The following is a 16,112-nucleotide window of genomic DNA, read 5'->3' as shown; positions in this document are numbered from 1 at the left end:
TGTAAAAAGATACCAGCATAATCAGTTCATTGACCCCGATTCCAGACATCTAATTTCACAGATATCTTTGATAGTTTTTCCTTTTATTGTATTGTGTAAAATATAATATGCGAGACAGCGGACACCTACAATATAATGAAACGCCATTCAATTCCTCCTCAATAAAACTACTGTAATCATTTTATTAATGTTCTGCTTTTTTTCTCTGGACCTTGTCAGATAGCGCTTGATTGAATTCAAGAGTAATAAGGTAACATTGTGTTGTATTGTATTATTATTGTAAGGTGTCATTGTTTTGTCCACTGCATTTCTCATAGGTCTGTAAATCACAAATTAAAGCACTGCAGTGATTTAATGTCGTGGTGGAACATTGTAGATGAGGAAACATTCCCTGCCTTGCTTTAATGACTAATGTAATCACTGCAGAGGACCAGACCGCAGTTGCTTATTTATCCAGCTATTTGTTTTACTTGCTAAACTGTGATAGAAACTAGATTTTTCCTTTTTTTTAAATGTGTTTATGGAAGAGTGTAGTCCATCTCTGGTTTTTGCTTAAGGCAATACATGTAGTTTTACTCATTTTTTCCTGAGTTGAACTATTATCCATGATTCTAACAAGATAATAGTTCAAGCTTGATACCTTTCAATATAATTTTGTTTCAAACTCTATAAATACTTGCTGGGAGACAATAATGGTTTAGGGGTTTATTTTCACTTTATTACATTTGTTAAGAGCCACCTGCAGGAAAACGTTTTTTCTTTGGTTTTAATTTGTTTTTTTTTCTTGCCCAACTATAGTTACATTTCTTTAACATAATGCACTGAAATAGAGATAATGTTTTGTGCATAATTGTTGTTGATAAAACTTACTGTGCAACATGGAAAGTGTTCATCTGAGATAACTTAGTAATTAAAGTGACCTTTTATCACATAAAAACAGGCAGTGAACTAAGAATAGCCTGCATTTTATTTAGAGTGATGATCGTAGTGCAGCAATAAGACTGCAGGAGCTAAAGCTTGAATCTTCCTCCAAATGTAATTTGTTACTTTTATTAGACTGCAACGTGTCAGTGGGTTCAAAAAGTCAACTCCTTATTCATTGCCAGCACAACAACTAAAGGCTGTGTATCTTGGTGACATTAGAGACTCCGTTGAGGTGGAGTCATTACAAATAATGGACTATGTATGACCCTGGTAAGAACAACAGAGCTCGCCTCCGTCGTTCTTTTCCCAGAAGAGGCTGCAGAATGTGTAGAGAGGGTGATAAAGCACAAACCTCCTACATGTCAAGGTTAATGCCCTACTTCAGAGAAAGTAGACAGGGCCGCAGTCAGATGGAGTGGGTAAACTCTGTGTAGAAGAACACCTTACGCTTTATTTAAAATAATATAGGAGCTAGATGGATAATAGTTCAACCAAGTACAAAATTCTACTTTGATTTGAAAGAACAGACTTTTTGGGAACCCATTGTTCTAACCTTAAAAAAAAAAGGTAACCCCCTTACTAGTGTTAGTTAGTTATTAGTTAGTCATCTATCCGATTGCAAATTTGAAAATATCTCAAAAATTGAACTTGGTTAAACTTGAGCAGAAACAGCAATGAAACAACATTCTGTTGTGAATGTCCATAATATGATCTATCTTATATTCCATCTCTGTCTGTCCATCTGTCTGTTATAAGCAAATCGTGAGAATGAATCATCCACTTGGCATCACACTTTGAATTTGAATTGACCCAACGAAGAATCAGATTTGGTGTGATTGGGACATGCAATGCATTCAACATCAATAACCTCTGAACAAACAGTGCCCTGCAGCAGCAGTGACTGGGACTCATCAAGATGAGTGGCATTGCTGATCACAAGAAGAGTAAACAGGCAGGTTCACATCAAGAGCAACACCACTTCTCCAGCTCAGGGTTATACTAAGCAGAGCTTCGCCAAACTTTCAATAAACAGGTGAACGAGTCCTGCAGCAGATATTTTACTGACCTTTAACAATTTCTACAGATTTGCAGGTGAAGTTTCAGAAAGAAACCTGCAACCAGCGTTACCACAGGCTAAACAGCCCATCTCTAACAAGCTAAGAACGGGCACTGCACTAGCCCTTCGAAATGGATATAATCATATAATTATAGGTGGGATAAGACATATGATACTGTGATTGGAAATAAAGTTTGCATAATTTTATCGCTGCGTAAGGTTGGAACTGACTGCCTCCATAGCATAGCGGATTGATGCTAGTAGCTCTGGAGACTATAATACATCATGGATGGCAACACAAGTCTGTCTTTAAAGCTGTGGAGCCAAATGATGAAAAAGGCTAAATTAAAGGCGCATGATGAAAGACTTTTCGAGCCATCAAATGGAGAAAAAAAGAAAAGGTTGTGACAGCATGACTCCTGATTTATTGATTTACTACTTCAATTTTTTTCATTCCAGGTTGGTTCGAAAGTGCAAAGCAATCTCTGAGTTTGTTGGCTGTTGTTGCATTCCCTTGGCAAATTGACATGCCACACAAACACACACACACACACACACTGGAGAACAAACATATGGAGCTCCCAGTGGGGCGGAGTTTTTAATCCTCAAATACACTGCCATAAATCAAACCCCACTCCCTCATGCCCCAGCTCGTCTCTCTCAATGAAAAGCTCAAGCCAGTGGCACATTAATAGCAATTTACACGGCCAGTCATGCGAGTAGAGAAGCATCAACAGAACGTCCTTTATTTTGTAATTTCCTTATTACCTTCACTAACTACACAGCTACAGAATTGGCACCAGTGAAGGAATTGACCTATCTACTACGTCACCTTCTCTAAGTGGATGTCAGTCATGTTGTGCTTGTCCTACTAGCCTTACAGTGTGATTGGGAGAGCGTGGCCTAGGGGATAGAGCGGGTGCTCTGCAACAAGAAGTTTGGCGGTTCGAATCCCACTCTGTCCCATCTGCATGCCTAAGTGTCCTTGGCAAGATACTGAACCCCTAAATGGCCCCTCATAAATGCTGAGTGTTCTAAAATGTAAGTCGCTTTGGATAAAAGCGTCAGCTAAATGACATGCAATGTAATGTGCCCCTTCACTAACCTTCATAATACTATTTTGTCCATCCAACTAATATCAAGTGAGGTGTTTGTTAATGTTGCATTAATGTGCTCCTTGGACGATCCCATTCCCTGAGCCGGGAAGTCATTGGATCGACTTTGCTGTGTTTATGAAGGCAGTGAACCACCTTGATAATGGACCTTTGGAAGAAGAACATAGAAAACAGGAAGGGGATATAGTAGATGGTGATAATGCACCTTGACACTGGTTGCCAACCACCAATGAACTAAACAAAGAGAGATGATGTATTTTAGAAGTACAAACCATTTGAGGAAACAGAAGAAGAACAGAGTTGCTGCTGAAGCAGTACATTCCATGAAACGTCAACGGTATAACTTTACAGATTTACTGATAATAAATAGCTTATATAACAAATCTGGGTCACTCTAGGTATGTGGATGGCAACTAATGATTACAGCCTCATACCTTGGTTATAGTCACATTCGTCTTCTTCTGTTATGTTTATGGGCGGGTGGCAACCACCGACAAGGTGCACTACGGCCATCCACTGCCATACTTCTCTTTCCCTTTTCATTACTTTGGACCTCTAAGGGCTCGGGTCTGCCATAAAAAAAATTGTGTCTTCTTCTTTGTTTGGTTTATTGGCGGGTGGCAACCAACGTCAAGGTGCATTATCGCCATCTATTGTGTTGGTGCACCTTCTTGGAGGTACCACAATACCAGAGGCTTGGGTTTCCTAAAAGTAACATGTCAGCGAAACAAAGTTATATGCAATATTTGTTTTTTACCTATCTGACAATAGGTAAAGCAAAATCGCAGGAAACTGTTTGGCCTAATGTCCTGAAAACTCCTTATGAGAACTTGTGTGTGTTCAAAAAATAATGTTGCCTTTCATGTTTGTTAAGTAAAATGTTGTCTTTATTGCATCATGACATAATATAGGTAGTAAACTGTTAACAATCACTGATAAGATGAAACCGAACAAGAAGAATAATTACGATTATTTTTCTTGATCAATTGGTAAAGTATGTTACTTAAATAAAACAAAAGATATCGGCTACAGATGTCAATAAATCATCATAACCTGAATATTTAAAATAATTTTAAAACAATATTTCCAATCAGACCATTGAAACATTATTTGGTAACACAGGGTCAGAGTTAGTACTGTTTCTTCTTCATTAGTGTTGCTTGGCCAACCATTTCCTTTTCGAACCTTGCTGAACCTGAGAAAAAGAATTAGCCAAGCATAACCCAAACATGACAGGCATTCTTTTTTGTTTTGGGTTTCACATACGAGCACATACGATATTAAAAAGCAAGTCGACAGCCTAGCGAATGTGACCTGAACCTGAATATCATTTCAAAATGTTTATTTAGCCTGATTCTCCTGGGTATCCACTCTCTGCTTCACATGAGTTTATGTCCATATCAAAACTGCTCAGTTACTTATACATATACTTTTCTGTTTTCAGGTGGAATGGCTAAAAAACGAAGAGCCTCTAAGCTCTGACGGTGTTACCGATACAAGAGGCGACCATAGTCTCATCATTTCAGATGCTCGCCTATCTGATTCTGGAAACTATACCTGCGTTGCCAGCAACATTGTGGCCAAAAGACGCAGTGCCACAGCAACTGTTGTAGTCTATGGTAAGAATGAAAGAAAAATGCACAAATAATTATTCCAAGGGTAGCTTCTGTCACAGCCAAAAAATGCACGGGAGATGAATGCTTTTGGTTTGCAGATGATCAAAACGATGTCAAGAAGCTGTCTTTCCTTCATCAAAATATCAGCTTTCACTACAGACGTTAGCTGTCAACAAGGCCCCTCGACTAAATTCCCCAAAGTCATTAATATAAAAAGCACTGCTCAACCACAGCATGTGGCCTTTTCTCACTCAAGAGTCTAATGAGCAGGTAATGGGCAAGTGATCCCTCTTGTGTAAAGACAAGAAGACACGGGCACAATATTTACAAGAACTCAATTATTAATGATGGAAAGGCAGTGACGTGGGCTGTCACAACGCCCCGGCTTTTATCTGCCAGCACTAAACACCTTGTGTAAAATGCTTTGTAAAGCTGCGAGACAGCAGACACAAGCCAGCATTTGTATTGCCCTGTAGAGACCTCTGCTGAGAGAAAGGAGCACAAGTAAAATTGTAATGTCATACTAGCACTAGGTCCTTTCTCACCTTGTCAATTGGGGTGTTCTTGAAATCGGTCCGCTGACCTCTCATCCTGCTATTTTTTTTTTTTCAGAAGGGGCATTTATCTTTTGTAGAAATATATCTGATTCTTTCTGACACTCCGTTCTAAGGGTGCATCAATCATTAATTTCCATAATGGTAATGAAGTATCTGGCAGGCTTACTCTTCCCTTTAGCTCCAGACAGATGTACAATAGTGGTTGGAATACTAGTATTTCTCTCTTTCCTGTGACAGCGGATGAGCTTAGTAGTTCATCATCCCACAACATTACACGCAACAAATCAGAGGAAGAAGTATATGGATGGAAAGACAAAATTTATCCTCTGTGTAAAAGAGACAGTTTTTTCACCTCTGATGAAACTCTTGTGACGCAGACACCCTGAGGTTGTTTGTCATAGCAGGAACTACACTGTTATCCACAAAATGGAGTGCAATATTACTATATATTTATGTCTTTCCCTTCATTCTCGGGCACACACAGTGAACGGAGGGTGGTCATCATGGACAGACTGGTCCCCGTGTAATGTTCGCTGTGGTCGTGGGGTGCAAAAACGTTCCCGCACTTGCACTAACCCAGCTCCGCTCAACGGGGGAGCCTTTTGCGAGGGCATGTCGGTGCAGAAAAGCACCTGCAACACACTATGTCCAGGTAAGAACAAGGACGTAGTCTTCATGCTGTTGTTTGTGCATCTGCACAAATTTGTTGCGGTAATATTGAGAATCAAAAAATTTCCTCCAAACCGCCAACTTCCTGTTAATACTTGTGTTTATAATCTGAGAAGTAAGTGACCATGGCAAGTCAAAATTACCTCAAGTGCATTCAGGAAATACCTATGTACATGTCAGGGGCAAATATTTCATCTGATTGTTAGGGGGGACGAATGAAAAATTTCTGAAATCCAATTCTGAGGGACACAAACACACACACACACACACACAAATGTGTGTATATATGTGCAATACCCCTAAACTGAACAAAAGCTAACAATACCACAAATTAATTGTGTAAAGTTCAGAACATCATGAAGCCTAAGAGACTACCAGCAAACATGAAAAATCCAGCAGTGAAACTGAAACATAAATGAAATCAGACTTTGTGTTATCCTTAAAATATTTTATTTAGGTGAACCGGAGCACCCGGTGAGTAAACCTATAGTACTAGTTAGTTTCTTCAGAAAAATGTAATGTTTTGTCCCCGGTCATGACTGCTACATGTTGCTCAAAATATGAAAAATGTATATGGGCTACTTCTTGTGAAGTTGAGTCCAACATTTAATGTCCATATATAGTTATAGTTACAGCTCTAGGTGTGACCAAAATCTGCTTGTTAAAATATTTGTCTGTGGGATTGGCAGACATGCTGCTCCCCATCAGGCCTGAGGAGATGCTGAACTATTTATCACTGTATGAGATATGACACTTGCCATATAGGAGTCCTGAGAGCATAGGCAGCTACCAGAACTGCCAGCAGAGCCGCTGCTGCCTGATACCTGCTCAGACACCAAAAAAGGTTCAGTGCCTTCTCTCAAAAACTGGGCAGTTTGAGATTGAAAATTGTTGCCAAAAGAGTACGTCCGGACATTGATATTATGTCCATGGTGATTGCAAGGGCACTTAGTGCACAAGCACGACTGATAAGACGTAGATGAGAAACGCTTGCTATCTGGGTCCATTTGCTCCAAGTCGGCTCTGCTGCTCCTGGCCCTCTGTTTGCCACCAAACAGGTTCCAAGTGTCTTCAAGAGCCTTTTCAGTCTGAGATTCCTGCCTGGCTTTTCTCAGAGGCTTCACTTGTGGATCGAAAACATACCCTTCTTTTGGTGTATATCCTCTTTTGGTTGGCCCTACAGATGATCGAGGTATTTTCTTCGTTTCACTGGCACATCTTAGTTTCTTTTGTGGGAGTTTTATTTCCCCCTGTTTTGGTTTGAAGGAGGCAGGTGGCTTCTTGCCTGTAGGTGATTGAGTGGAGAGTGACGGCGGTGTAGAGGGATGTTCGGGCACAGGTATCGGTGTTTCTTCTGGAGCACTTCTCTTGTGACAACTTTCCCGAAAATGTTTTTTCTCTGCAAAATTTTTTTTTAAATACATTAAGTCACATAAGAAACAGTTTTCTTGTTGATATAGACAAATCAATAAAAAAAATTAAAAACTGTGGACAAAGATAGATATCATTATCTAATTTTAACAACTTAAGTAAGACACCCACATCGATCGACTGAGAAAAGATGATGTATATTGAGTTATACAGATATAATGAAACAACTTAACAATAATCATCCAAAACTGCTGACTACTGTTTATGAAGAATGAAGTAAATATATGAACTAAAAGATATATAAACTATTCAGTAACCAATTGTCAAAAGTAATAAATGAATGTACATTTGTATTGGGTAGTTTACTGCATATTAAAAGTTATACACTTCTACCTATTGATATCCAATTTCAAATTACATGGTGACATACCCCACTGCTCTTCAAAGCGAAAGGCCACTTCTATGGAGTCTGCAGATTCATCATGGCTGAATTCAAGCATTTCCTCCACATGTCCAGACAAAAATGTCTGGATGTCTTCCTGTTTTGTTAGGACTGCCGCCCTGTTCAAACACTCCACAGAACTTCTCAGTCCGTATGGTATTGTCAATTTGTTACTCATATTCAGTTTTTAAGTGTCCTTGTCTCCCTACAGAAATGTTAATTGCAAATGTTTTGTTTCACTATTTCCTTCAGTTTATCGACAAATATCAATTGGCATTACCGCCATCTACTGTATCTAGGGGTTAGGGTTAGGGCAATTCTCTATTCAGTTCAAAGGTCTTACCTTTAATATTTAATGTGTTCTCCTTGTTGGTTAAAGAAATATCCTTAAAACATGTTTTAATTTACAGACATCAAAGGCAACATAATTTCACTTTGAGACATTCAATAGACTTGCATTCCTTTCCTGTAGACTTACTATTACCTACAGTATATAACCATGACAACTTAACTGAATTTTGTCCCAAATTTAGCATTTAGTTATTGTGTAAAATTAATCGTACATTTAACTACTCAAGCTAATTCAGCATACTGTATTATTTGTTGAAGTGTGTGTCGGTCATGGCCTTCACTTAAACAGCCTTAAGAATGGTGGTTAGTGGGTAATATTAGCTACCACGGCTAATGCAGCTAATGGTAAATTTGGCTAACGCTAACCAGCAAGCTAATGCATAGTTCGCTCTTCAATGAAACGATGTGAGACAAAAAAAATAACGATGAGGTAATAGTGTGATTCTGTTTGAGATTGAATCACAAATAAGATTCCACCACAATGAATGATTAATCACATTATTTGACTGAATTTACCAGAGGGCGGGAAACAAACCAAATGGCAACTTTGCATTATTCTTCTGTCCGAAAAATGTATATAACATGAAAGGGTTCTTCAAAGCCCCAAAAGTGGAGTTACAGGTGTTGTGTTGAACTCTTCTCTTGAATTCAGTTCCCCAAAGAACAATAAACAACAAAAAAAGGTTCTTTAGCAAGAAAAGGTTCCCCAGTGCACTCAAAGTGCTTAAGAGATCTTTTGAAGACAAGAGTGTATTGTTTACTCTAGTTTCCTTTGATTCAATAACATTTTACCGTTAGTAATCACACGATTCCTCTGTGATAGTGATTTGTATCTGATGCCTAATGCAGTAGACCAGAGGCCTTCAACAGGGGAACCGCAAATTTTGGGGTTGTAAGACCATTTTTTATATTTTTTTTCTACCAGTTTTTCTTTTTTTCAACCAATTTTTTTCACACAAATTTTGATTTCTTTAAATCCAATTCACATGAATCCAACATATTGTAGCGACCGGATAGAAGGAGGCAGAAGATGCTATCTTCCAGTCAAAAATGCAAACACCTTGCACATGTTTCAAATAAAAACATGAATATATGAACCTGTGTATTATTTGAATAGCTAAGTATTGAATGCACAATACCAGGGTAGCTATGTTTATACATGGTACTAGGCCCAGTTTAATATAAATTGTATACAACATATATAGTATGGGGGTCCCTGCTCCATCTCTCCACCAGTTTGGGGGGCCTTGGCCTAAAAAACTTTGAAGACCCCTGCAGTAGACTATAAAAAACAGCCAATCAGGAGAAAATGTATTCGAAATGGAGAGAAGGGTGAAAACAACAGAGAGAGAAAGAAACAGGTTTTGAGAGGAGCAGCAGGTCCAGTTATCAGAACAGCTGTGTAATCTGCTCTGCCCAAGTGTTTCATTTTTCGACATGAGACCAAATTTATGATTACAGAGAAGAAGGCTCATCGGGCTTTTGAAAAAAAGTAAACAGGGAAAGGCAGTTATCTCCTCTTCGCCAACAGCCATTTTCTGAAGGATTATTTTTCTGCATCTGAGTTTGAAAATAAACAGAGGTGCATTTTGCGTTGAGATTAGCAGGAAGAAGGGAACTTTGAGAGCATTGGTGGAAAGGAGACTTGATGGAGCATGGCAGAAGAAGGCTCTTCTTTATGTCGCTAAGTCAGCAGGGTGGCACAATATTTTGGCTACCAGAGGAAGGAATTTTTTTGTAAATCTAATAGTGCACAGCTTACCTTGACGGTATTCTCCACACTTTCACAGTCCTATTGGATGAATCATTTTATGTTTGATATTTTCCATGTTTTTTATAAAAGTGAGGTTTTTGTCATTAGGGAAATTGTGTTTCTGCAACTTGAATGTGTTTTGTCACGCATAGTCCAGAGCTCTCCTCCAGTAAGTGTGTGAGGGACTCTAGCCGCTAACTGCTCCTGATGCTGCGCCGTGTATGTGTGAGTGTGAGGGCATGTAAATAAGTAAATGAGACGTACTGTACATTCTAAATTGATTTGAGAAGAAAAGTAAACAAATTCAGTCCCTTCATAAACGTTTGATTTTGTGTCTGATCCCTCAGTCGATGGCAGCTGGGGAGAGTGGAGTGAGTGGTCAATGTGTAGCTCAAGCTGCGAAAGGCAGCGCAGCAGAGAGTGTACGGCCCCGGAGCCCAAACACGGAGGACGGCTGTGTGACGGGGTAGCGCTGGCGACAGACAACTGCACCGGAGGCCTCTGCACACAGAGTGGGTAACATCGCCACATCTCTCCACGGCTAACTATAAGAAACACTTTGTTTAGGATCATTAATGTCAGTCCCCTTGTGCATGACTATAAATAGATTTACTGTTCATAATTTCTGGCAGTGTGGCCTAGATCATGATGGCCATTATGATCACACTCATGACCAGCAACCTCATTCAGCTTCATTCCTTCATTCCCCTCCAAATAAATAACACAAAGTATGTACAGACATGAATATATAAGTAAATAGTAATTTGATTAGCAAATGCATGTAGTATGGAAAATGGTCATGGAGACGTTTTGTTATTTCTGTCTTTGCAGATGGGAAGTTGCTACATGATGCAAAGCCACAAGGTGAGTTTCTCTTCATCTTCCATGTTTTATATTATATTATTATATTATTATCATTTTAACAACCTTACTGTCTGTGGCACAGCCTGGAAGAATTTTTATATGACATCAGGCATGGCAAAAATAACCAACCTGCATTAGCATAGATGTTATTGGGATAATATAGGTTTGTGACTGTTGAATAAGTTGAGTCCACAAAACACTTTTGGAGTTTCAGTTTAGCTGATTAGTGACCTATCTTCAGACAATAATAATCCGACTCGAAACTAGGTGTTTTCAGACTAAAAGTCCATCAGAGCTGAATGCACCTTGTTGTAAGATATCACAGGAAATTAAGGGTAAAAATTGCTCTATATGACCTTGTTTGGGGTTGAATATAAATATCAGGGCCTGAGGATACTTGGATGAAACCACAGGAGCAGTATGGCGTTATGTTGTTTTTTTCAGAAGTCCAGAAGTGTTTTGTGGTCTCAAACATCCACAACATTCAACAGATTTATCAGGACAGGTGTTAAATACCAGGTCTAAACAGGGCTAAACATAAAGTCCATGTCTGATGAGGGTAGAGCCAGTTCAATATTTTCAATTACAGGCCTGACACGCTAAACCTGGCACACTAAGTGTGACAGCATCCTCGATGTACTGAAAGCTCATCCCTGGAATCATACTAATAATGTTACCCTCGGAATAAACAATACTTTTTAATTATGATGATTATAATGCTTAGCAAGTAGCTGTGTTGTTAGAGGAACAAATCGCTGTGACAGGTGTTGTCCCTGAAAAATGACTCTCTACGTGACTCAATGTGAATTTGCCCTGACTTAAAATAGACAAGCTGTAGATGTCTCTCATGTAACATTCATCATGCATGAAAAATGAGTGGAAAATACAAGTTATATTTAAGTTAAATGTTGGAATGTATTTTTGCAGGATGATAAAAAACATGAATATCTATTAAAAGCATCCAATTTCATTTATGTTGTGAGTGAGTGTGTGAGTGCTTGCGTGCAAGCTAGATGTCTGATCATATGGAAGGGCTGTGGAGGTTTAGGGATTTAATTTATATGGTTTACTATAAGGGTTAGCATTGGTCCTGAAAGCTCCAATGTGGTTTGAAACACTAGGTCTAAATTTGGTAATGAATGCAATTTTGAAGCATCACTGTCTCATCATAAAAATCACATGCTTTAGTTTACAGCTCAAAAAACACTTTTCTTTAAGATTAACTTAAGAAAAATAACACGTTTTGTTATGATAATCTTCACCATCATTACCTCAGTTTTACTTCTGTGCCAGTGCACATCAGATTTCTATTAATATCCTTATATTTCATATATCCAGTCCAGCATTTCAGTCCAAGCAGCCAGTGGTTTACCACTATATATTCATCTCTTTTGCATAATTGCTGTGTAGGCTAATGGGCCATTTATCTGTTGATTACTGCTGCATAGTTTGTGCAGTGAAAAATCAGTTTTCTACCTACAAGCTACAGGCGCATGTTTGTCCTTGCTTGTCCTTTAACACAGTTGTGATTTTTGGTCTGTCAGAAACGGGCAAAAATAATCCAGCCAGGCAGCCAAAACTTCCCTAGCCCTCAATCAATCCTCTACTGTAGCTGTTAATGCCGCTTTGCATATTATGGCAATTTCTCCTAATTTGATCTTCAGGTTACTTAGAGGATTTCTCAGCATGTCCTGTTTCAGCCCAGATCTCATTATCTTTCAAGAACAAGCTAGCAGCCTCTTTATTTCCAACTCATTCTTTTTCTGTGTGGAGTTGGACGCAGCACTGGCGGGACCAGATAGTGCATAATCATCGCCAATGAGCTAATTTAATGAATTGGTTTTGTCACATTATATCCCAGTGGAACACAGAGCGCCTCCCACACCAGCGCAGAGCAGTGTGTTTGAACTGACAGTCAGGTGCTGGGTTGATCATATCTTGCCTTCCTTCCGAGGTTCCTCATTAGTTGCTTTAACACTGGAGGATGGAACACTGAAGCTGTGTATCAGGAGGCAGGCCAGATATGGACCTGAAAATAAAAAACGCGGCAAACAGAAGTTTGAAACAAAGAAACAAAACTTTAAAACAGACTCCCCTCCTATAAAAGACTCTCACGACTTTAACTCAGCTGTGTTGCCGCAGCGACACAGATTTTATTTTGGGCAGGAAATGCCTCCTTATTAAGCAGAGCTGGAAAGCTAGAGACAAAAAGTCAGTGAAAATGTGCTTCTCTCTAACTCCCTTTTGACTCTCCTAGGGGTGGAGAACGGCAGTGACGTGGCCTTGTATTCGGGCCTGGCAGCGGGCGTGGTGACGGTGGTGCTGCTGATCGTCGCTGTCACGCTTTATCGAAGAAGCCAGAGCGAGTACGGTGTCGACGTCATTGACTCATCCGCCCTCACCGGGGGCTTTCAGTCCTTCAGCTTTAAGACCTCTCGCCAAGGTAAGCTCACGAATTCTCTTACAAATCAGAAAATGTCACATCTCACTCTCAACATACTGTAGGCTTCCTACTATATATCCCAAACTATACCAAATCCCAAACTATACTGTATACTACACAAACTATAAATAAAGCCGAACTGGAACGTAACATAAAATGAGGGACAAAAAAAATGACACAAAAGCAACACTAAGTGTGAAGTATGAATTGTTCTTTGAACTCTTTAAATATGAGTTTATTGCAAAAATAGTTGAGAAAACAGAGTTCAGATGAGTCCTGCATCCAATCCTTCAGAAGCAAAAGTTTTGTCCTATAATAAAATGACAATAATTGAAGCTTTGGTTGCAAAATCAGACGCCAATCATTTATAATGCTAGCTCCCAATAATCCGATGGAGGAGACATCCTGAGGGGGGGACGGCTTCCATTTTCCTGTTTTTATTGAGAGTATGCAGATTAGTGTACCAGTGTGGCGTGTCGAAAAGCAAGTTGTGATATTAATTTGCTGGAGTCTGCTGTCATTTTGGATGATTTAATTAATTGATTATGAAATGCATGCTGTTTAACGCGTGCATTATTAAACTCAGCACACCCAATAAATTAGAAAGTGGAGTGGAAATGCAATTATCGTTGCGTCTATGTGATAGCCATGACAGCAACGGGTATTTCTGTAATATCACCTGTGATACATCATAGACTCTTGCATCGTCCCACTTACATATGTTTTGAAACATGTTCGGATTGTCAAATCAATATTTGAAATCTAACATGAATTGTACTGAGGATGTCTGTTTTTGCACCTTCACCATCTAAAGCCTTTTATATGAAATGTCTGCACTTGACTTTGCAACAAGAGGTTTGTTAAAGAGCAATTCAAAACGAGGGCCAACATTGAACCACCTTATTTGCATGAATAGAGCCTCAGCTGCTGCAGCACACTCACCTCTGCGCAAATGGGTTCATTTGGCGTATAAAAAATAGACCAAATAGGCACAAACACAAAAATAATCATCAGTTTACCAATAAATATGACTATAATTTTCCATAAGAATACAGAAAATAACAAGTCTGTTCACTGAAACGATGATATATTAATTAACATGTATGATTTTAACATTGGATCAAAAATGATAAAAGTTGAATTTAATATTACCAGGCTCCTTAGCAGTACCAGAGTTAGCTATAAGCTCATTTAAACCATAACATCAAAACATAGTAGCTGCAGCAAAAGTACAATACAGTTTGTTGGCAGTAAAACATGCAGCAACAGGATTTCACAACATGAGGATCAACTGTATGAGTTTATGTTGATTATTTAAATCTTTTGAAATTGCTTTAGGACCGAAAGTGCAATCATGCTGTGTCATTAGTTTTATGTTTGATATTCAATAGACAAAGCACATTAACATGGTAGAAGGTGGAATGCCATTATGACATTCTGGCGGGTGGCATACAAGGATGTCGATTATAATTAAATTTTAGCTCACAACCTTAATTCAATTTTATTTATTCAAAAACACACTCACATACTCAAGCCTGTTACCACCTGCACATATAGGAGCATGGATGGAGCAGGATGCTTTTATTACAACTATTGTTAATATCACGGTGTAGCCTTTAAACACCAGAACATGCAGGTTTTGTACTTGTATGTATTTATGTATACATATGTATTATACATATACGTTTCTTCATATTGGGATATAGCTGCATCAATTATTTAAATGCTTTAGGGGCCAGACTGATAGGTTTTAATTTTTCAATTTGTTTGCCTTCTGGAGATGCTGTCTGGGCTTGTTGTTGTGTGCTAACTGTCCAACAACATACAGTATAAAGCTTCATCTTGAAGGCACAGTTTGTATTTATCTATTGCAAACATCAGTTTGCTCAAAAGCAATAAACATGCACTGAAAAGATATATGGTAACAAACACAGTTTCCATAATAAACAAATTCACAATTTAGCTCATGTGTTATTACTGGGACCTTCTCTACTGGTGTTGTAAAGCAAAACGGGAAATAGAACCTCCTCAGGGCAGTGTGTCACTTTTGTGGATTGGGTTTTATCCCACCATACAACATTCAATTAATGATTCATGATGCCACAATGAAATCAAATTGAATTTATAACCGCTTTCATTTCTTTTCCACCCAAATGGAGAAGTTACGGTCCCTTCTTATTCTCCAGACAGCGTAACACCACAGCTTGGAAGCGTGGTGTGGTTTGCTCAACAGATTAAGGCATATTTGTGACAAGGCTGACATTACGGGTCGCCACAGCAACAGCTCTCAGCAGGGCACAATAAAGTTAATTTTGATAACACAGCAGGAGGTAGAGAAAGCTTTCATCTTTGTCCCTGTTCTCCTTGATAGAGGGACTAAAAGTGCTAAACCTCCCGGCTATAGCTACAGCAACACGCATTCCCCTGAAGCTGGATATGTGGATGTGAAGAAAACTGTAAATATTCAAATTATATGTATCATACATACATGCTGAAATTCAATGTCATTTTTGAGCCAGTGTGACATGAAATTGAAGAATATCACTCCAGCCATTGATTAGCCATTATGTCACTTACTGACATTGGTACAGTAAGGTATGTCCTCCTTGTTTCCATGGTGAGGCAATTAAAGCAGGTGGATAAAGACTAATTGTCATGAAATACGCTTTCAATTTTTAATTGCTGTCATTAGTGGCAGTTTAGTTTAGATTGTCACAATCCAGAAATGTAATTGTTTCTTAAAGACGTCTAATTGACAATATGCTCCTCCTCTGTGTGTTTTCCAGCAAACCCCCTGCTGATTAATTCATCCCTGCAACCTGATCTGACAGTGTCGCGCACCTACACCAGCCCCATGTGTTTCCAGGACTCCATTGACAAGGAGCTGATGGCCGAGCGCTCACTCCTCGACCCGTTACCAGATCTCAAGGTCAAAGGTCAGGAAATAAAA

The 16,112-nt window shown here is 39.0% G+C and overlaps 1 protein-coding gene across 1 annotated transcript in view; it reads left to right on the top strand.

Annotated features, from left to right (window-relative positions):
* Window positions 1–16,112, top strand: part of LOC133975582 (netrin receptor UNC5D-like) — a 173,211-nt gene that overhangs the window by 136,789 nt on the left and 20,310 nt on the right. The window contains exons 5-10 of the mRNA XM_062413565.1: window positions 4,541–4,715; window positions 5,754–5,921; window positions 10,203–10,367; window positions 10,687–10,719; window positions 12,977–13,162; window positions 15,949–16,098. Of these exons, the coding sequence (XP_062269549.1) occupies window positions 4,541–4,715; window positions 5,754–5,921; window positions 10,203–10,367; window positions 10,687–10,719; window positions 12,977–13,162; window positions 15,949–16,098 (877 nt within the window). The remainder of the gene's footprint in view (window positions 1–4,540; window positions 4,716–5,753; window positions 5,922–10,202; window positions 10,368–10,686; window positions 10,720–12,976; window positions 13,163–15,948; window positions 16,099–16,112) is intronic.

The sequence above is a fragment of the Platichthys flesus genome, chromosome 19 (genome assembly GCF_949316205.1).
Source record: "Platichthys flesus chromosome 19, fPlaFle2.1, whole genome shotgun sequence".
Classification (NCBI taxonomy): Eukaryota; Metazoa; Chordata; class Actinopteri; order Pleuronectiformes; family Pleuronectidae; genus Platichthys; species Platichthys flesus.
This window is presented reverse-complemented; position numbering and strand designations above follow the sequence as displayed.